The sequence below is a fragment of the Myotis myotis genome, unplaced genomic scaffold, assembly GCF_014108235.1.
Source record: "Myotis myotis isolate mMyoMyo1 unplaced genomic scaffold, mMyoMyo1.p scaffold_m19_p_1, whole genome shotgun sequence".
Classification (NCBI taxonomy): domain Eukaryota; kingdom Metazoa; phylum Chordata; class Mammalia; order Chiroptera; family Vespertilionidae; genus Myotis; species Myotis myotis.
The window spans coordinates 165,557,131-165,580,674 of NW_023416313.1; the positions used below are offsets into that span (position 1 = coordinate 165,557,131).

The following is a 23,544-nucleotide window of genomic DNA, read 5'->3' on the forward strand; positions in this document are numbered from 1 at the left end:
GCGGCACACTGCAGTAAGAGCGCAGCAGACATGCAGACAGAAGGGGATCCACGGTGGACAAGAAGGGCCCTGCTCCTCGGCATCCTCTGGGCAGCTGCACGCCTGCCTCCCCCGGGGGCCTCCCTGCCCCAGCGTCTCCCACGGGCCACAGGTAGGTGGGTGCTGGGGTCAGCGACCCCTGCTGCTGCTGCTGCTGCTATAAATGAAGGGACAAAGGGACATTCTCCCTTGACTGCCTTGGCTTATGCTTCCTCCTGTGCTTGCTGTGAGTTTTAGCATTTGGAAGAATATGAAACACTTTTGATCCCTCAAATAAACCTCAAAGATAGCGCCGAAATAATTCACAGACACCATGAAGCAGGGCAGCCTCCATTTTTATTGTTGGAGACTTCATCGAGAGAAAAAATCTTTCATCCCAGAAACTCACTCTGTAGACAGTGGGTGACTGTTCGCGGGCCTGGGGACAACGTGGGTTCTGCAACTGGAAAATGAAATTGTACAGATATTAGAAATCTTAATAATCAGAGATTATAGTTTCTACTTGAGGAGGAAGAGGGGTTTGGAATTCCCTAAATGAAGCAGACGAGGAGTGATTTTATGATTTCCTCTTTTTAATTCTTCCACTGTCATCAGCTTATTTCATTAAAGCCTCTCTTTCAGGTCTCAAAGACTTTTTTTTTTTTCAGATCTACAACTACATCACATTCAAAAGGGCTATGTACATTGTCACCAGGGTTCTTAAAATTCCACCCAGAAACCCCACACTTTACAGATTTCTTGAGCAATTTCCCTTTGTGAGCTTGGAATGTGTGTCTCCAACATCCTTCAAACTCTCACCTCCTTTTCCTCACCAGGAAATAGCACCCAATGTGTTATTTCTCCATCATCGGAATTTCCTGAAGGGTTTTTCACAAAACAGGAGCGCAAAGATGGAGGCATCATAATCTACTTCCTAATTATCCTTTACATGTTCATGGCCCTGTCTATTGTCTGTGACGAGTACTTCCTGCCCTCCTTGGAACTCATCAGTGAATGTAAGTGGCTGGGAATCTCCCGGGTGACCTTCCAGACAGTTGTGCCACACACATCTATGGGCATGGCTGTCCCTGAAATAGCTCAGCAGCAATCTGTCCCTCTCAACCGGTTGCAGAATTGCACTATTTGTAATTCGGCTTCATTACTGGAATCTGAAAATAAGATCTACCAGCTTAAGCCCACGGTTTATATCCCTTCAGTTACGGGCATCATCCAGAATTCTGAGCATAGAACTTTCACTGGTGCCCCAGTCCCTAAAATCAAGGTATCAGAGAGGTTTTATGCCACATCAGCAAAAATGCCTGCATGGTTAGTTTCATTCTTGAGGCATGCTCACTTCAGAGCAAGTCTACGTCAAGGGTCAGGTCACCCACTGGACAGAAACAGTGAGCATTTCTTCACAGAGAAGAGCATGAACAGACACTCTCCTTTACCCACGGCTCCTCCCCCACTCCCGCTGCAAGGCAAGCCAAGTGTGTTCTCTCTTGTTCACTAGAGTATAGCTGTCCCCTAGGACCTAAAATAAGACCTGGCAACAGTGGGGACACTCAACACATATCTGTTTAATGAAAAAAAATTATAGATTAGGTCAGCATAAGTTTATTATAATGATTATTTAACTTACGTAGATGTAAATACATGCATTTTTAGGCTGACATTGTTTTAAGTTGATATTGATAGTTTTCATTTAATAGAGATTAAATTACTTTAACTTGGATTGATGAAATACAAGACAAATAGAAGAAAAAAGTAAAAATCATCTACATTCCCATCACCCAGAGATTCCCCACAGTTACCACTGGGTGTATTTCCTTTCAGCCTTTGGAGCCTGTGATAGGTACTATTTAAGGTCTTTTCCTTTCTGTCATGTAATACTGAATTATGTGCATTTTCCATAGGATTAAATGCTCTTCAAAAACTTTATTTTTAATGGTAGCACTATACTTTAGGATTTTTGTAAATGACTTGATCACTGAAAACTGTTTTTTAGGCATTGTAGTCACCATGTAGAAATTTATAATTTTTAACATTATAAATTATGAAATATTTGATTTGTTTTTTAAGTTTCTTTGTTTTAAATATGTTATGCCCTTACATGCAGAAAAATCTTTGCAAACTTCTCTGATCATTTCCTGGTAAAGATGCAGAGCTGTGCCTATTTTAAGCTTTATCTTACACATTGCCAAAAGCATGTCACAGAGGTGTGCAAACCTAAACCTCCGGAATATGTGGTAGCTTCCATTCCAGAAAGCCATGAACAATATCATTTTAAATGCCTTTGTTAGTTGCTTTAAAAATGGAACTTTATTTTGTAAAGTTTGTCTTTATCTTTTATCCATTTCTGAGGTTAACATTTTATAAGTGCATTGAAATTTATTTTTTTTCTTTTGTGTTTGATTGCCCATGCTCTAATGGGGGTGTGGGTGGGGGTAATTTATCTTTTTCTTATTGGTTTCCAAGACTTTTTTTAATATAAGGATATTAACCCTTTTTCTAATACAAAATTTATATCATGTTTTTTCATGGTTTGTTGTTTGCTTTTGTATTTTGTGTGTTTATCACATTGAAATTTTACTTATTTTAAGTAAACTTATAAATGGTTTATGATTCTCCTTTTGGTTTTATACTTAGGCTTTTTTATCCATTGGTCAGAAAAATTGTCATATTTTATTTTACTTATATATATTTTTACATTTATTTATTTTATCCCCTAAGAATTTGTTTTGCTATAGGACACAATGCTATTTTTTCTAAAGTTAATCAGTTTCATATACTAAATTTTTATCTACATATGGACCTGTTTCTATACTCTCAACTCTGTTGCAGTAACCCACTTGTTCATCCTTGTGGGAAGAACTGTACTTTCAAATAGAAAACCTAGATAATCTATACTAATAAAAGCAGTGGTTCTCAACCTTCTGGCCCTTTAAATACAGTTCCTCATGTTGTGATCCAACCATAAAATTATTTTCGTTGCTACTTCGTAACTGTAATGTTGCTACTGTTATGAATCATAATGTAAATATCTGATATGCAGGATGGTCTTAGGCAACCCCTGTGAAAGAGTTGTTCAACCGCCAAAGGGATCGCGACCCACAGGTTGATAACCGCTGAATAAAAGGATAATATGCTAATTAGACCGGGAGACCTTCCAGATGTCCTTCCGGACAAAGCCATGGTGGCAGGGCTGAGGCAGAGGCAGTTAGGGATGAGCAGGCAGGGGAGGGCAGTTGGGGACGAGCAGGCCACAGGGGGAGGGCAGTTGGAGGCAATCAGGCCAGCTGTGGGATTGGACCTAAACCGGCAGTCGGACATCCCCTGAAGGGTCCCAGATTGGAGAGGGTGCAGGCCTGGCTGAGAGACAACCGCCCCCCCCCCCCCAGCATGAATTTCGTGTACTGGTCCACTAGTGTTAATTACATAAGTCTAAAAGGCTTTCAATTCAAGGTAATATTCCACTTAGTATCTTTCTCTTTCTGGAAAGTAAAATAATCATTTTGAAACATTTTTGCTTTCACATTATTGAACAATGACTTGACTGAAAGAATAAATGCATAAAAAATTGTCTTCACAGTGGTAAATAAAAACTCTTCTAGCCCTACAGAAAGAGACTACTGCATTAAAGTTAGATTGCCACTTTAGAACAATCTTCAGTGAGTGACTTCACAGAGTATCTGTAACAATCACTTCCACCATGCCACTTGTGGAATCACTCTGAAACATCATCAACAACATACACTTCTCAGCGCACTACTCCTGGCTCAGAAATAGAATACAGTAGCTATTACAGATGTGTGACTGACGGATGATGCTACGCCACTGCCGAATCTTCCTCAGCAGCTAAGAACTGACCTGGTCTTGAGTACTGGAAATACTAACAACAAAAGGAGATAGAAATAGTGCTAACTCAATTCTTTTTAAAATGTCTATAAGTTAACTTTGTCATTTCTCTTTTCAAGATCTAGCATGGTCTCATCCACATTTAAACATCAGCAATAAAAAACAATCTCCCTGACAGTGGTTTACATCCATAGAGAAGTATGCGAATGTGTTACATTCCCCCATAGTTATTTGATTAGCATTGAGTGACAATAGTTCCACCATCCCATCAGCTAATTAATACTATTCTCAAAATAGTTTACTGATGCATTCCACAAAGTACTGGAGTGTTATTTATTCATTCATTTATCTTATTAGTTATCATAAAACAATGATAAAAGCATGGTTCTAAATTAAATATATATGGTTTCATTTAGTCTCCACAAAAACCCTATGAAGTAGGGACTATTAGATTGGCTTATTAAAGAGAAAATTGAGACTGAGAAGATATGCAATTTCTCCAGACTACACAGTCAGTATATGGCAAAGCCCTGGTCACTCTTGCGCCCAAACTCAAGAATGTTCTCGATTGCTATATGATATAATTTTATACATCCTTGTTTCAGATTAGCTGCTGTAACATGGTTGTTTCAGAAGAACTGTTCTATATGAACAATCTTAAAGATATGTCCCTTCCAAGGGCACTGAAAATGTTAACCCTCCCAGAAAATACCCCTCCCCCAAAAAAACCCTTTTCAAATACTCACTTTAATAATGGACAAAGTATACTACAAAATAGTGAGAATCCACTTTGAAAAATCAGCTCAGACTTTTGGCAACTTATTGGGGATTGATCGATCATGTATGATACAATGACTTTCTGTGGGGGACATGCTCTGAGTCCCAACCTAGAATACAGTGGTAGGATTGGCAGGACCATGGCCCACCCAGATCCATCATCCCATTACCCTCTCCTCAATCACAAGCAATGGTTCATTGGCCAGCAGAAGGGGCTCCAGAAGGTGAAGACTAGAAGAGTTCAGGAATGGAATCTCTGTGCAGGAGGAGGAGGGGGAGGGCAGAGCCTCTTACTGACACCCTGGCTCCGCCCCAGCTCAGGCAAGCAAGTGCTCTTTGTCTATAGCTGTATATGTTGGTCTGGCAAAGTCCCCTAGAGCTGTCACCACCTGAGGTTCGAGCAAGGATCTTTCCCTTCTCCTTGCTCTACTTGAAATCATGAAAGTCACAGAATCTCTCCTCTCCAACGCGACACTGGAAAAGCAGCATATACCCCATTGGACAACCTGAGACATTGTGCTGTCATCTTAACTGTGTAGAACCTGTATGAGCAAATGCTATTGCTAAACCCCTCGTCTTTCCCCCATTTAGATTCTATAGGAAAAGAGGCTCATGATGATTCTTTGACCACAGAGGGCTGAAGTAAAATTAACCCATATTATTAAATGGGGAAACAAGTAGGAAATTCAGGATAAGAGGTTAAAAGATGTCGTCAGAGGGGAAATATTATCTGAGACAAGTTAGAGCTAAGGATATGAGGTAAGGAATAAACTATGGAGACCTCCCTCATTCCCATCTGTTGTGCTGCTCTAGACAGTACTTGTGTAGATATTCTTGGGAGTGTGTGTGTAAGAGAAACAAAGACAGACAGACACAGAGAAGATTCCAAATGACAACAAGGAAGCAAGGGGAGCCTCGGTGGTCTGGTCGCTCATTAAGCCTGACGAAGGAGCGTCTGAATTCCCCTGCTCGGTTTGGTTTGTGAAGTCAGTCGCATCGCCTTGTACTCACATCTGGCACGGCTTGTTTGGGGCTCGGTCCTCTTTGTTCTACGCCTCTACGCGGCACTTGCTGACTGGTCTATAGCGACGCTGAGGATCCATAAAGGGGCTGGAGGGAGGGAAGGCCATTCCATTCTAGGGGGCCACCTAGTTGAGAGGGTTGAAAGTGTCCACTCTGGAGCCTGACCAACCTAGGTTCAAATCGCAGCCCCACCATTTACTAGATCTGACTCTGGGCAAAGTGCTGAAGTCTCTCTGCCTGAGCTACCTCAGCTGTGCAGCAGGGTAACTAGAGCTCTGAGTTCGTAGAGTTGTGTGCCAAGTGCTGAGGAAACACAACTGCTTACACAAGGACCTAGCAAACAGCAAACACTCACTAACTGTCCATTACTACAGAATAACAGACTGCCGAGATTAGAATCCTTTGTTCAGGAAAGATGAAGGCGAAGATGGTGAATGATCAAAGTCATTATCAATATGCTTGGGGCACATACCAAGTCTAGGTGCATCTGCTAGAGCCTGGATACCAAATTTAAGGCAAATAAAAGCAAGAACTACTCCACAAGGTAGGAAGTAAGTTTATTAAATCCATTCTTTTATTTCACCTAATAACCCATTTGGCAACTTTAAACAATACCTTAAACATCTCTAGGATATTGTTTACAGTTCCTTTTATTTCTTTTACATTAAAAATACATACCATTTTATTCCATTTTAGCAATCTTTTATTGTGTAAAGAATTTTTTTGCCCAGCTGAGGTGGCTCAGTGGTTGAGCATTGACCCATGAATAAAATAAAATCAATAAAAGTGTATTTTTAAAAATAAACTGAGAGATAATAGTCTTATTTTGGACTATAAGTTAATATAGTTTATATTTTTGATTTAATTTATATTTAAATTACATATATTTTAAAATATTATTTTTTTTAATTTTTTGTTTATTTTAGAGAGTGGAAGGGAGATGGAAAGAGGGATAGAAACATCAATGATGAGAGAGAATCACTGATCAGCTCCCTTCTGCACACTCCCACTGGGGATAAAGCCCACAACCCAGGCATGTGCCCTGACCTAGAATCAAACCATGACCTCCTGGTTCATAGGTCGATGCTTAACCATCTGAGCCACACCAGCCGGGCTCTCAGTTTATTTTTAGAAACACAAAAGTTCAGTATAAAACAAAAAACAAAAAAATCATTTTTACATCTATATATATAAAAACCAAGCGACCGGAACAGAACGACTGAAACAATTGGGGGCAGGGTCAGTTGGCCAACCACCAGTGGCCCCTCCCCTGGCCAGCCCCACCCGTGCACAAATTCGTGCCCCTGGCCTCTAGTATTTTTATATGTAATGGGGCTCTCCTAGAATTATTTAACCACTATTCAGATCAGCTTTTCCTGTTTTTAACCTTTTCCTAAGCTATCTACACAAAAAACTGAGAACTCCTTAAGATTGGTCACTTGATATAGCTCAAAGTTCACAATGAGCCAGCTATGAAACTTTTCATTTTAAATGTCACACTAATATACTATTCAATTAACAATTCTAATCCCTCCACCATGCTGATCCTTTGAGGTATAACGTGTCTTAAGTGAAAACAATCTTAGTAAGATATAGAGAAACATAATTAAAGTATTTGCTTTTTTATTAAAATTATTTTTATTCACTCTGCTTTGAACTAACATTTGCCCATGTTCTACTTTGTGTTTCAGAAATAGACAATAAGAAAGAAATGCAAGTTTTAATTCCAGGTAGATTTGGTTCTAAATTGATAAAATTGAAAGGGAGTCGAGTAATTCTGTGAGTATGGCATTTGGACAGCCTACAGTTTCAGTGTTTGATTTGCTTAATCCTTGTGAAATTTACAGAAGCAAAGCCTTCCCAGAGAACAAAAAACCTAAGAATAGAGTTTCCTCCCTGCCACAGGGGCACTCATCCTCCTCTTAAGAGCATTTTCATCCTCTTTGTTTTTCTTTCTCTCTGATCTAAATTGTGGTCCCCTCAGATTGCTGCTAAATCTACGCCAGGTGCCTGGATCTAAATAAAGTGCCAAGTCGTTTGGATAGTGCCAAGATGCTATTGCAGGAATAGGCAATGATGATGATGATGATTAGTATTAATCTCTTCACTTTACCTATATGGATGACTGAAAGAGCAGCTTTTTAAAGTAAAAATTATCTAGGTGCCCATCCCATCTCTACAATTACTATGTGACACTGGGCAAATTATGGGGCCAAAACTCAGGTAACTGTGAGGTTTGGTGATAAAATGTCTTGCAAGGGCTTTGTATGCTAGGCTGAGGACAGTGACATTCATTGTAATATTATAGCTGTTAGGTTGGGAGTGAAGAGAGTGCCTTTTCAATGGAATCAGGCATTTAAAACCGTTGTACAGGGCTTCAGAATTTACTCCATCATAGTGTATCAAAATATAAGGTGGTAACCAGAAAGTGCTCATAATGTTTTTATTTATTGTTAAGAGCCTCACAGCATATACATGCAGTTGGGCATTGAGAGGCAGGCATTGATTCCAATGCATGCTAACTTTACTCAAAATATTTCTAGAAAAATATTTAAAATTGATGTCAACATGAGTTTTGCAAATCATAAAAAGCTTTGGTTTGCTGTCATACTTCATTTTTTATTTTTGTATGTTTTGTTTTGTTCTTTTTTTTTTTTCCAGAGAGAAGAAGGGAGAGAGAGAGAGGGATTAAAAACATCAATGATAAAAGAGAATCATTGATCGGCAGCCTCCTGCATGCCCCGCATTGGGGATTGAGCCCACAACCTGGGCATATGCCCTGAGTGGGAATCAAACTGTGACCTACAGGTTCATGGGTCGATTCTCAACCACTGAGCCACACCGGCTGTGCTGTCACACTTCATTTTGGACCCTAAGTAGGGTTACTTAGTATGACTACCCATTGGAGTCACTAGAGTTGAGTCCGAATGACTTTTGATTGCTTCCAAAACTCAAATCCATTCACAAAGCATGAAAATTTGCTATCATCAGGACTTTTTTAAATCGTGCCAAGGGATACCAAATTGCATACGGCCTATAGTTATAACTCTATTAAAATGTGAAAGAGAGTAGAAATACATTAAAATGATAGCAGTGGTTAAACACAATGGTAAGCATGTAAGTAACTCAGCCCTTTCTATTTTCCTCCATCTTCTAAATTTTAAAATAACATAGAGGGTTTTCTTTTATTATGGGATTATTTAACATGAAAGACAGAATTCATACTCTACATTTTGAGTAGAAATTGAAAAAATTAGAAGATATCTTAAAGATTGTGTAGTCGAACTCCCCATTTTACAGATGGCAAAATATAAGCCTTGTCTGAATGACTTATCTAAAATCTCATATTAAGTTGCTTATTGGCAGGGCCAGAATCCAGGTCTCCATTTTAGTTTAAAACTTTTCCTCCTATATTTCCAGAGGTTATAAACTTCCCAACATGGCATCCTAGAAGCAAACACACTTGAGAAAAAGTTTGCTGAGTTTTAGTAACCAGTTCATTATAATCGAGTTGCACTTTATATAAACACTGTGATGATATCTAAACTTATAAAGCAAACTCACCTTAAACTTTTCTACTGTATCCTGAAGGAAAATGTGATTATTCCTTTAGAGTAATAGAGAGGAAAGAAATGCTCTCCAATGGTCAGCAAAGACAAATCGAGGCCATTCTAAAGTTCAGATGTATAAACCATTTTTACAAAATATGCTTAGAACCTTAAGATATAACTTGTTAAAATATCTCTAAACTGTACATGCCCATCAATGCAAGTTCTTTCCTTTCATGACTCAATTAGAGCTCAGTGGAGAGCAACACTCTTGGTCATTACTGCCTTTTGAGAGCAGAAGTGTTCAATGGGCCACCTCTTTCCCTACCTTGCAACAACCCAACAGATCACATTGGGGATTGAATTTTCCAATAAAGCACTCTTCAGCTAAATGAATAGGGGTCATTAGCTCTTCAGTTGCACTGAGTTTGGACAGCAACTTCAAAATAAAGCATTTTGTTCTTTTTCAATTTCCTCCACATATTATCTAGCCCTGATTTGATTAGAGAATTCATGATAATACCCAATATTATTAAACTTCTACATTCTAACTCCAAGTAACTATTTTCCCCCAAGGAAGGAATAAATTGGGGGCAGTTATGTGCCAGTGCCATGAGGCAGAGAAGAAAATAACGTTATAATTGGCCTGCCTAACTGCCATTGTTATATTGGGTTTCTGTCATGAAATTGAAGTAGCACTGGACTTAGAACCAATATACTTGGGGTTTATGTAGTAACTTCTCACATTTAAGATCCTCACTATCCACCTAACTGAATTATTTAACCTCCTGGACCTGTTTCTTATCTGTAAAATGGAAATAGCATCACTCATATTTGAGAATAGTTGAGATTAATAAATTATGTATATGAGGGTGAATTGCATACCATCAATGTAAGATATTTATTTCACACCTAAAATGAAAAAAGTTAATCACAGAGCAATAGGTTTATCTTGTCCTATTTTGTTTCATGGCCAGTTGATCTTACTACACATCACAGAATTGTAATAAAAGTATACATATATATGCTAAGTGAAATAAGCCAGTCAATGAAGGAAAAATACCACATGATCTCACTTATTCATGGATAATAAAGACCATTATAAACTTTTGAACAATAATAGATACACAGGCAGAGCTGCCTCAAACAGATTGTCAAACTGCAGCAGGAAGGCCAGGGAGGGTTGGGGGGCAGGAGGGAGGGGGGTAAGAGATCAACCGAAGGACTTGTATGCATGCATATAAGCATAACCAATGGACATAAGACACTGGGGGGTAGGGGAGGCCAGGGGATTATCAAGGGCGGGGGGGCGGGGGGGAAAGGACACATATGTAATACCCTTTGTAATACTTTAAGCAATAAAAAAAGTATACATATATACACACATAAAAATATATAAATATATAATTGTTATATATCATATAAAGTGATATCCTATATAATATAAAACCCTAATATGCAAATCGACTAAAGGGCAGAACGACCAGTTGCTATGACATGCACTGAACACTAGGGGACAGATGCTCAACACAGGAGCTGCCCCGATGGTCAGTGCGCTCCCACAGAGGGAGCGCCGCTCAGCCAGAAGCCGAGCTCATGGCTGGAGAGCACCTCTGCGGCAGCGCTAAGGACCACTTGGGGGAGGTCCGATTGCCAGCTTAGGCCCACTGAGCAGGCCTAAGTCGACAGCTGGACATCCCCTGAGGGATCTTGGACTGCGAGAGGGCACAGGCTGGGCTGAGGGACACTCCTGCCCCCCGTGCACAAATGTTGTGCACCAGGCCTCTAGTATATACACACACATACAACATATATCTTACGCTAGGCCAGCTGTGGGCAAACTACAGCCCGCGGGCCGGATCCGGCCCATTTGAAATGAATAAAACTATTGAAAAAAAAGACCGTACCCTTTTATGTAATGACGTTTACTTTGAATTTATATTAGTTCACACAAACACTCCATCCATGCTTTTGTTCCGGCCCTCCGGTCCAGTTTAAGAACCCATTGTGGCCCTCGAGTCAAAAAGTTTGCCCACCCCTGCTCTAAGCAGTAAAAGAAATGCTATGAAATATGACTTTCATAAATCATTATTATTTCTCTCCCTTCATTAGTCACTGCAGGTGGGTGTTCATCAAGTGACATGACCAGAGGCAAATAGTGAGGAATAGGATAGAGGACCTGAATTGGATCATCCCAACTATCCCCAGAACACTTTTCACAAGGCTCAACAGGTGGCCAAACAGCTCAGCCTAGAGCTGGTTGGGCCTCTGAGACCAAATAACCTCACAGGGATTAAAAAAAAAAAGATGACTGATTTTGGTACCATCAGCAGGCAGCATGTGGATGGCTTTGTAATCACTTCCAAATCTTTCAGAATAAAAGCCCAAGTCCTTACCAGGATCCACAAGGCCTTGCATGATCTGGCTGCCTGTTACCTCTGACCTTATCAACTACCTCCCTCCCTCCACACACTTAATTCCATACATGCTGGGCTTCTGTTTCTTGAACACCTGGGCTAGCTTCCACCTCAGATCCTTTGCACTCCCTCCTTCTGCCTGGAATACTCTTACCCCAGGTGTATGTGTGCCTAGCTCCCTCCCTTTGAAGCGTGTGTTAAGTTACTGTCCCAGTGAAGTCCTTTCTGGTAACCTGATCCAAAATTACAATCTTTCTGTCGTGATATTTCATACTCCCCCTCCATGCTTTTGTTCTTCACTATTTCTAACACGGAGTTTGCTTTCTTGTCTGTTTCCTCTCACTAGAGCAGAAACATTTGTGATTGTTACTGCCATATCCTCAGCACATGAAAAAGCATCTGGCATAGTAGGTTGTTAGTAAATGCAATAAATAAATGACCAATAGCTAGGTGTTCCCATTACCCATTCCTGTTAACAAATCGCCCCCAAACAGGGCTCAGCTAAGTGGTTTTGCTCAAGGGCATAAGAGAAGGCGGGTCATCTGAAAGCTCCCTCCCTCACATGGTGGGTGCCTGGGAGGGTTCAGAACAGCAGGGGTCCCTCGAGCATCTCTATTTCAATTTGGGCTCTTCATGAGGTCTCTCCAGGGTGGGGATTTCAAGGCAGCCAGACTCTTATATGGCGACTTGTGGCTCTAAAGCAAATGTTCTTAGAGAGCATGAGGAAGTTTGCCACCTTTTAAGTCCCAGCCTGGCAATATAATGGCTCTGCCACTCTGTCAGTCCAAACATGAGTCAATAGGCGTATCCAGGCCCAGGAGGAGATATAAACATAAACTCCACCTTTTTTTTATTGATAATGAAAAGGTTCTGGGAAATCATGTGAGCAGAAATACTGTAGCCAATTTTGTAAGATACAATCTGCCACACCAAGGAGAAAAAAAACGGGAAAGTCAAGAGTAGATGTCCCAGCAGAGAAACAGAACATGAGGATCTGAGAATAAGCAACAGGTAATGGTCCCCACAGGCAAAAATAAATACTGACCACATGTGACTCAAGCAAGCACAGCAGAATTTGAGGGTCCCAGGAAGACTGAAGTGTCAAGAATCAATAGGTGTAATAAATAATAAACATCAGCAAAGGATGGCTATCAAGAGCCTTGGGTACCCGAGTTCGTCTGTGTGACCCAGGGTAAATAAGGCCCAGCATGCTACCTCTGTCAGCTCATTTCATTCTACCAGCAAAGTCTGGTTGGGGATTTCTGATGCAACCTTGTCTCAGCCTTCCCTAAGCAAGGTGGTTTCCGCCCCATGGCTTTCTCTGCCCTTGCCATAGCAGGTCCCTTAGCTCTAAAACTGAAGGGGCTAAACATTTAAGACTCTTAGCCCATCAATCACTGAGGATAATGGATCTGCATGCTTGTTAACATGGGGGATATACACAATTTGAATAGTAGTATTTTCCTACATTTCCTAATCTAAAACAGTTCTCATGGTTTCATAATTTAAATTAACATTGTTATACAGTAGTCAATCTTGTTTTTTGTTAATTTCCTCTTCTGTATTTAGACAAGGTTGAAATTAGCGATTTGTGAACATGCTCCTTAATTCAGCTTCATTTCTAGATCTTAAATACTACCAATATTCACTTTTTCTCCTCTTTCAAGTTGGATTAGGATTCCTGAATTACCCTAGTTTTCTCAGCTCTTGTTGGAGCGAGTTTTTAAAAAGCTGTGCTGTTGCTACACATCTACCACTAGGAAGGAATCTTTTCTGGGTCCCGTAAGATCCATACTGCACTCAGAGGACTTAGTTGCAGCATGCTTCCATGTACTCCTGGCCTTTTCTCCCTTTCTATGGAAGCTTTAGGCCAGAGTGACAACGAAAGCAAGACACTGGATCCCTCGATTTCTTAACCTGCATTTTACTTTTCCAGTGAAGTATGAGTGTTTTTCTGTTAAGCTGTAGTTTTGAATATCTACTGTATTTAGTTATAAAGACAGTATATACTCTTTCATTTGTCACTTTACTGGGCATAACATAATCTCATTTGTCTTCAGCCCTTGGATTGTCTCAGGATGTTGCCGGTGCAACTTTCATGGCAGCTGGTAGTTCAGCTCCCGAATTAGTTACTGCTTTCTTAGGTAAATATTGCACCTTATATTTTTGCTAATCCCATGTGATTTAATCTATTTCAAATCAACACTACTTTACCTGCTTACTATCTTGTTCATAGGTGTATTTATCACAAAGGGCGATATTGGCATTAGCACCATTCTTGGATCCGCTATTTATAATCTCCTGGGCATCTGTGCAGCCTGTGGCTTGCTATCTAATGTGGTATGTACAAAAACTCAACACAATGTATTATCTTGACAAATTAAAGAACTGTTTATAGTCTAGAACAAACAAGGCACTAGTAATCTGTTCAATCAAGTTTATTAATCAGTAGAAAAACCAACATGTATTCAATTTTAGATTAACCCACAAATAGCTCTAGGTCATATTTATGAAAATCAGAGGTTTAGAAACAATTTTCCTTAAAGTTCCTTTTTCTCTAGGCAATATGCAAAAGATATTTAGCTACAAATATACAAACAGTTTTATTACATTAAGCATGTACTTGAAGAAGCTGCAGTGTAATGGAAACAAAATTATCATTTTATAGGTTTCAACATTATCGTGCTGGCCCCTATTCAGAGACTGCGCGGCATATGCGATTAGTGTAGCAACAGTTCTTGGCATAATATTTGACAACCAAGTGTACTGGTAAGCTTGAAATAATTATCACTGTTATGTAAAACACACAGAGAAAATTTCATGAAATTCTAATGGTTTAGTAACTTCTCAAATGTCTGCCACTTTCACATCCTTTCCAGTGGTCTCTGGGCTAAAGTTCCTCATCGCGATTGCTGGCTGCATTTTTCTCCCTTCTTTGCTATTTTTTAGTGGTCAGTCTCCTTTTCTGTCTCATTAGTCACTGGATGTTACAGCCTTCCTTCCCCCACTGACTGCCCAGGAAGTCTCCTAGCTGTTGTTGTCCACTAAAGTCCTAACAGTTGGCTTTTTCATCTATTGGGTTATTGCTCACCTTGCCTAGAAGCAGTCATGGTCACAAGATTGGAAATGGGGATGGAGGAAGTAAACGTCCCTTTGAATTCTTGCATCTTCCCCTCTGTTCATTTAGGAAGAAAAACTATAGCCTTCTTCCTCGCAGAATAAAAAATATTTAGGTTTTAATGTTAAAAATTGCTTGCTTGCTTTTTTTTTTTATCTCCCTATGCTTTGCTGTTCTGAGAAAATAAAAAAGGGAGTGACTTAGTAGACAGATAACTTTTTCAACTGATATGCACCAAGTACCTACCTGGTATTTGCCACTACATTGACAATCATGAGGGATAAAGAAATGTCACAGGTGGCTCCCCTCTGCCGTACAACTTGGCAGGGCTGCAAATACCTGCTTTCAAAAAACTTAAAATCGAGCAGGGAGCAAAAATCCCTAAATGAGTCATTCTGAACACTAGTCCTTCTCCCAAAGAAAAAGGATGAGTTACAGTCGGGGTATTTCTGGGACTCAGCAGCTATCGGTAAGGGGACAGTGACTGTGAGAGTCTCCCTCCACCCCGGAGATCAAGAACTCTGTGCTTCTAGCTGTAGCAGACTTACTAGCTATCAAAGGTAAATGCAAGATTCAAATGTGATGGTATTAGCTAGTCACAATTCTTTAAATAGGAAACCAGTGGAGGAAAAAAGTTCTCAGTGCCTATGGTATAATTTTATGTTTGAGAATATCTCCTTTTCTTAGTTAATATTATATATATATATATATATTTTTTTTTTTTTTAAAACTCTGTATAAGAAACTGAAAACCCCAAAGCAAGCCTGATATATTCCGAGTTTTTACACAAAATTTCTACACTATAAAATTTGAATAGAGTCAGTTAAAATGAACTAACACATGCTATAGTCTCTTATTATGTATTTTGGGGAATGGATTCTGCCAATGAACTGAGATGAAGACTACCCATTACTATCCATTAGTTTCACTTTAATTTTGATCATTATTTTCAAAGCATTTTTATGCCAACCATGTTAAAGGAATCTATAAAAGATGAGTTTCCAATCCTTGTTTTTTTAAATATAGAGAAGACAGTCAAGCTCCTATCAATAAATTTATAATAATGCTGTAACACATCTACAACACCAACATATACCTAGAAACATTTGATTATTCTATCGCTGCATTAAAAATTAAGCTGCTTAAAAGCTATTAACTCTCAAATAATTTTAATTTTTTAATTTAAAAACACAAATTTCTCTAACTTATAGGTATGAAGGCATTCTACTACTTTTGATATATGGATTATATGTCCTGATTCTGTGTTTTGACATAAAAATTAACCAATATATTATAAAGAAATGCAGTCCCTGCTGTACCCGTCTTGCCAAAGCTATGGAGGAGAGAAGTGAACAACAACCGCTAATGGGATGGGAAGATGAGGGTCGACCATTCATCCGTCGGCCATCAAGAAATGACAGTGGAATATTTTATGAGGATTCCGGTTACTCCCAGCTTTCTATAAGTTTACATGGTCTTAATCAGGTTTCTGAAGGTAAAAACCACATCCTGTCCACTACTAAGTCTATTCACTAGTGAAATGTAATTTCATTTAATTCAGCAAATATATATTCTTATTATATAGAAGACACTGGAGACCCAGAGATGAAGAGGCAGTCCATATCCTTATGAAGCTTCCAATACCGCAGGGGGGAAAGTGACTAAAATATGAGGATTTACGTATTTAGAGAAAGAAATAGAGTATAACTGTGTTTCCTAAAAGGGATAGATTATTTAAAATTTGATGAGAATGTTTAAATAGGAAAGACTATCTGACAAGGAAGCATTTAAACTGAGCCTTGCAGAACAGTTAAGATTTTAACTGATGATCTGATCTATAATCAATAAGTAATAGCTACTGAAGTCTTTATTAGGTAAATGATACAGAGGTAAATATAAAGTATATTCTGTGGTTTGAGGCCAAGGAAATAATATAAGCAAAGCACTTACTTACTTAAGTGTTAGCATAACTGAGGCAAAATATGCACAGTAAGAAAGCAGAACGGTAGATAGAAATAGGATTAAAATTAAATGTTTGTGTAAGAGTCTTGCAGGTTTGTGAGCAGGAAGATTATTAGAACTGAAACATGGGATAAAAGACATGGCTGTACATAAGAGGCTACTAAACAGCTGGTGTTTAATAGGTGCCGAGACAGAGAGAAGGCAGTGGGAATGAAGAGAACAGGCATGAGGACAGTGCAGAGAAAGCATCACAAAGACCAGGCAATTAAAGGACTACACATGGCCAGAAAAGGGGGCAGACAATTCTTAAACTTTGATCAGAATTGACTAAGAAAACGGAACACTGCTTGCAAAAACTAGGAATTTAGGAGAAAGGGTTGGTGAGAAGAAGAAACGAGTTGAGTTTTAAATATGTAATTTGAAGCAACAGCAAACCATTTAGGTAAATATGTTTGGTAGAAAGTCAAATTCATCTATGACCAGAAATATCAATTTATGGGTTACTTTTATATAAAATGGTTGTATAAAACAGATTCTAAATTTAATTTAGTACATTAGGAAGGGAACTTATCCTAATTTACTACCTATAAAAATTAAAACATGACTCTTCCCCTTCATACAAAAATTAGTTTCTAGTCTTTCAGGTACAAGAGTTATTCATCTCTAAGTTAAAATTTTTAACAAGAAACTGAAAAGAATCAGTCTAAAATTTACTATTTACACTAAAATTATACCTAATTTTATGTAATGGCTCATTGGCTGAGGCTTGACAAATTTTACTAGCTGTTTTACTAGCATTAGTTGTAATGTGATTGATCAAATATATGGGTACATTATTCTGTAAATGCCATACAAATTTTAAACAATTTTAAAGTGAATTCCCATTTTATCCAATATGCTATTATCTCCCATTAACTTCATAAGACAAATTGAATAAAGAAACATACTCAAGTTTATAAATTACATGTAGATTCTATACTAGTTCCTATTTTCTTAAGGTTGTTTCTAAGATTGGTGGTGAATTGTGAATTAATGAAAAAAATAATGAAAAAAGCCCTCAAAATAACTTACAATAAGAATTAGAATGGAATATTCAACTTAATAAAAATTATACTCTATTTTATAATTCCTAAGTATACATTATATGATATATGGGGCAGGCTGAGGTATCAACAATATTGGGCAGTGGAGACAACTATCCCATAAGCAAAAAAATTTACTAAAGATCATCCACATTGTAGAAAGCCAAAAGATGTCCAACTGACACTCTATAAACATCATCTCTAACATATTCAAGTGAATGACCCAAGACATTTCGATGAAGGCCCGAAATCAAGAAATGCTGAGAATCACATTTTACACTGTTTGCCCTAAAGTCTCAATTAGTTTCTTTTTGCCAGCAATACCAGTAATGAGGTATTCAAATGTTTTAAATAGCCTCTTAAAACTGATACAGCTAATTTATTTCAATATAGCTTTCTAAATGGACATTTCTAACGTAATTGGCCATTTAAGAAATTCAGAATCATTTTTTTTCTCAACAGATCCACCAAGTGTTTTCAACATGCCTGAAGCAGATTTCAAAAGAATTTTGTGGGTACTATCCCTTCCTATTATCACGTTACTTTTTTTAACCACACCAGATTGTAGAAGAAAATTTTGGAAAAATTATTTTGTGATAACCTTTTTCATGTCGGCACTTTGGATATCTGCATTTACATATATCCTTGTTTGGATGGTCACGATAACTGGTATGTATCTTGAATACAAGAGAACAATTTAAAAAGAAAATAATCAGTTTCACATAAGAACTCTATACATTCACTAAGCTAAGAAGCAAATTTCTTTTCTAGCAAAAAGTAAATACAATGCTATCCACCAAAAAATTCAATATTAATATACCAATCATCCAGGTTTTCTGAGTGCATATCCCATATCAACTATATTCTCAAAATTATACAGCCCAGGGGTATGAGTCAAGGGAATCATCTCATAAATGAAATAAATTCACAGGATGTCTGTTAGACTAATAATTAAATCACATTGCATGGGCTCCATAACTCTTTATATTAAGTTCAATCACATAACAGAAAATATAGCAAGATATCACTGTTTGGGGAGAACAATGATGTTCACAATTTAACTAGAATACATTTTATTTTGCTTTTTATTTATTTTTGCCATTGATTTTTAGAGAGAGTGAAAGGGTAGGGAGGAGGGGGAGAGAAAGAGAGAAACATGGATGTGAGAGACACACATCGATTGGGTGCCTCCCACATGTGCCCCAACCTGGCCAGGGATACCACCTGCAAGCCAGTTACATGCCCTTCCGTGCATGGGCCAACACTCTAACCACTTACCCAGACCAAGCAAGGCTTTTAATTTGCTTTTTGGCATGGCAATATAAATATATTATGAAATAAGTAAAAAAGTTTCATTTTAGGTTTCTACTGCTTTCACAATTAAGATTTAACTATTACTGCTTGGCCATAATCAGCTCTAATCCCATAGAATTCCTAGTCCAGGACGACAAACTAAATATAAATGTAAAACAAAAAATTCAGGAATTTCTCCCCAAAGGTTAATCTGAATGAACTAGTATCAGAGGTGAGCAAACTACCTCTTGAGTGTCCAAATCACTGGTCTTCTGTTTTTTTGCTAATCGGGTCATTCGTTTACATATTATCTATGGATGTTTTCACACTACATTGGCAGAGCCAGATAACTGCAACAGGGACTATAACCTACAAAGCCTAAAATAATTACTATCTGGCCCTTTACCAAAATACAAACAAACAAACAAACAAACAAACAAAAAGAACCAAAAACTTCCTGATCTCTGACTTTTTCCAATTTAATATGCAACTTAGAATAATATGCTAGCAAAAAACAAAATATTTTTTTCTTTTTTTAAAGAGGAAGATAAAATAGTCCAATTAGCTTGCATATTAAATCTCTCCAAACTTTCTCAGCCAGAACACATTTGACATTAGGAAAACAGGAAAAGAGCAAAATCAAGTAACAGATCATAGAACACCCCCAAGATGTTATTTATGTGTTATTTATGTACATAAGAACTCTGGCCAACCATAACAAAAATTAACAATCAATTCCAATATCAATATATATTAGCATGCAATAAACAGCTAGTTTTTTTTAAATTAATATTAGAAAGGAAGAATAATTCTAAAGCAAGTGTTCAATTATAACAATAAAAGAGCAGTTACATGTACTTTTTTTTAACTTCCCATTGGTCCTGTTTCCTAAAATAAATACATTACTGAAAAACGTTGAACTGACATCAAATTTAACAGAAGTATTACTAAATTAGGACTATAATGTTAGAAAAACTCAAGAAGAACCCTATTTTGTTTTCTTCAGATTTATGATATTTCTCAAAGAAAACACTAAATTGAGGTATATCACTAAAGTAGGAGTTAAAATGTATACCATATTAATACATTTATATTTTTAAAATAGCTATAAACAATATGCTTAACACTGAACACTTTAAGAAAAAAGTTTTTAATAAAAAAAAAGGGACCAATCTTATTAGCATACATTAAGCAGCAGCCTTAATGATGTAACAGTGATGACATCCAAAACTTCTATAAGCGTACCAAGGAAGGGAACTGTTCCTTGGTAGAATTTTCTCTACTAAAAATCTGTCCTACCTGCTCTGGAGCACTACCTCTTACAGCAAAAGGTTGCTGGTTCAATTCCTGGTCAGGGCACATACCTAGGTTTTGGTTGTGCTACAGGAGGCAACCAATCGCTATTTCTCTCTCACATCTATGTTTCTCTCTCTCTCTCCCTCTCTCTAAAATCAATAAAAACATATCCTTGGGTGAGTATTTAGAAGAAAAAATCTGTACTACACATGTTACCCCATTTACCAATCCTACTCAAATATTTTGCTAACTAAAATCAAGTATATATATACTGGCTCTGTAATCTAAATATGCCTATTTTCTTTTTGTTCAGGAATGAAATATATGAAATATCTGCAGAGGATGGTTAGTGAACCTATAAGATTTGTAACTTATAACATCTATATTTATTACAGGGGAAACATTAGAAATTCCAGATACAATAATGGGCCTTACTTTATTAGCAGCAGGAACAAGCATACCAGACACGATTGCAAGTGTGCTGGTTGCAAGAAAAGGTAAGAATTAGGTCCCTCAAGCTGCGATGCTCCCTCTTTAAGCCTGGCTGAACTACACTAAGCAAAGTTGCCTTTAAATATATTTATTTCTTCAGCAACATACTTGAAGAAAAAAAGGGGTAACTCAAAAGGAAGGATTTACTATTTAATAACAAACATTAATTTCACTAAATCTAATTCCCCGAATAAAATTCACCTGAAATGTGTATTAAATTGTAATTAAACATGTTAAATCGCCGAAACCGGTTTGGCTCGGTGGATAGAGCGTCGGCCTGCGGACTGAAAGGTCCCAGGTTCGATTCCGGTCAAGGGCATGTACGTTGGTTGCGGGCACATCCCTAGTGGGGGATGTGCAGGAGGCAGCTGATTGATGTTTCTCTCTCATCGATGTTTCTAACTCTCTCTCTCTCTCCCTTCCTCTCTGTAAAAAATCAATAAAATATATTTTAAACATGTTAAACTAGAATGAAAAGCAACAAGTAATCTACACACCTTATTGAAAAATGCTTTAATAAAGATAATTAGATAAATAAATGTTAATACTTTAAATACTAACCTCCCCAAATTAAAAAATACAAATTCAGTAAGACTTTTGCTCTAATACAATTTTCCAAAACCAACAAACAAAAAAGTATCCAGTGTCTTTTCTTATGAAGCTTATTAAAATACAGTATTGGTATGCACATTTTAACACCATGCTTTTTTTTGCAGGCAAAGGAGATATGGCCATGTCTAACATCGTGGGATCCAATGTGTTTGATATGCTGTGCCTCGGTGTTCCCTGGGTGATTAAAACTGTATTTATAAATACATCAGCTCCTGTAGAAGTGAACAGCCGAGGACTAACTTACATAACCATCTCTCTCAACGTTTCAATTATTTTTCTTTTTTTAGCAGTTCACTTCAATGGCTGGAAACTAGACAGAAAGTTGGGAGTAGTCTGTCTATTATTGTACTTGGGACTTGCTACAATATCAGTTCTATATGAACTTGGAATTATTGGAAATAATAAAATAAGGGGCTGTGGAGGTTAATATTAATAGTGAATGATAGGGAGGGGCAGAGAAAGAAAACTCCATTTCTTCATTTAAGTAAAATAAAAAATATCCTAAACTTTAGACTCTAAAACTTACAATTCTTTACCAAAGAAAAGTAATTTAAATCAACCAAAATCATATCCTAATTTGTCTGAGTACTTTCTTATCAAGAACAATTACATACAGATAACAGAAGTTTTGAAAAAAACATCTGTTTTAACTTACAATAAATAAGCTGATAAAAGCTGGAGAAACTTGAACAAACCCCACAATGTAGTACTGAAAATAACATGGAAATGGCTTATTTCATTAAAAAACAGTATAACCATTCATTTAAACTGAATGACCAGATTTGCTGTCTTTAAAAACCCAAACTTGAGATAACAAAAATCACAGTATATTTAACACTATACTGTTAAAAGCTGGTGGGAGTTTTAAAAGTTCATTTTTACAACGTTTGTAAGCATACAGTATTACTTAAAAATGACTTTTACTAGGAGATTCAGCAAAACAGATGTAAGAATGTTCCAACCGTGGTTTGAAATTATGCATTACGATCCAAGCGAACATCAATTTCTCTGCCACTGATTTTTATGCCATTCATTATTCTGCAGGCTTTTTCAGCGGATTCTGGGGAGTCAAATCTGACTGTTCCACAGCCTTTTGACTTTCCATTCTCCATTTTTATTTCTGCAAACATTACATGACCTGTATAAGAAAAATTATAGAATTATTCACCAGTTAAAACAGGTTCCATATTTAAATACACAGGTTTGAAATTTTTCATTGCCAATGAAGTGATATGTAACTTGACTAGAAACATTAACATTAATGATTTAAAAATAACATAAGCATTATTCACATCACTTTATATTCTGAATATAATGGAACTCACATAAAGTAATAAATATCTATAGGTTAGAATATGCAGAATTAGACTAAAAATAAATTTGCTTAGGATTTAATATTTTATTAAAACAAAAAAAATATTTTTATGTTAAATCCTTAGTTTCAGAAGTAAAATTTATAGCAATAAGGCAAGCTAGCATAAAATGCCACCAAGTCACTATGCCCAATGACAAACCACAAATTTATTTATTTTTTAAAAATATATTTTTATTGATTTCAGAAAGGGAGAGGGAAAGATAGAAACATCAATGAGGAGGGAGAATCCATTGAACAGCTGGCTCCTGCAGGACCCCTACGGGGGATCGAGCCCACAATCTGGGCATGTGTCCTGACCAGGAATCAAACAGTGACCTCCTAGTTCAGTGATGGCGAACCTTTTGAGCTTGGCATGTCAGCATTTTGAAAAACCCTAATTTAACTCTGGTGCCGTGTCACATATAGAAATTTTTTTATATTTGCAACCATAGTAAAACAAAGATTTATATTTTTGATATTTTATATATTTAAATGCCATTTAACAAAGAAAAATCAACCAAAAAAATGAGTTCGTGTGTCACCTCTGACACATGTATCATAGGTTCACCATCACTGTCCTAATTCATATAGGTTGATGCTCAACCACTGAGCCATGCCGGGTGGGCGACAAACCACAAATTTAAACAAAACTATTTAGACAAACTTACTCCTTTCCGCCCAGTCTCCTTTCCCT

At 37.4% G+C, this 23,544-nt stretch overlaps 2 protein-coding genes across 9 annotated transcripts in view; one reads left to right on the plus strand and one right to left on the minus strand.

Annotated features, from left to right (window-relative positions):
- Nucleotides 1–21,954, plus strand: SLC24A5 (solute carrier family 24 member 5). The gene is made up of 9 exons (XM_036300645.1): nucleotides 1–151; nucleotides 855–1,034; nucleotides 13,702–13,785; nucleotides 13,878–13,981; nucleotides 14,310–14,410; nucleotides 15,971–16,254; nucleotides 18,266–18,472; nucleotides 20,788–20,889; nucleotides 21,601–21,954. The coding sequence occupies exons 1-9, from the start codon at nucleotides 31–33 to the stop codon at nucleotides 21,921–21,923; spliced, it is 1,506 nt and encodes a 501-aa protein (XP_036156538.1). The 5' UTR covers nucleotides 1–30; the 3' UTR covers nucleotides 21,924–21,954.
- MYEF2 (myelin expression factor 2) overlaps nucleotides 21,229–23,544 on the minus strand; it is a 35,336-nt gene continuing 33,020 nt past the window's right edge. For 5 of the 8 annotated variants that reach the window (XM_036300633.1, XM_036300619.1, XM_036300602.1 and 2 more), the window contains one exon: nucleotides 22,471–22,634. In XM_036300633.1, coding sequence (XP_036156526.1) covers nucleotides 22,471–22,634 — 164 coding nt within the window. Of the gene's footprint in view, nucleotides 22,635–23,544 lie in introns of all 8 variants that reach the window. The other 3 variants (XM_036300623.1, XM_036300609.1, XM_036300583.1) reach the window with 1 other exon arrangement.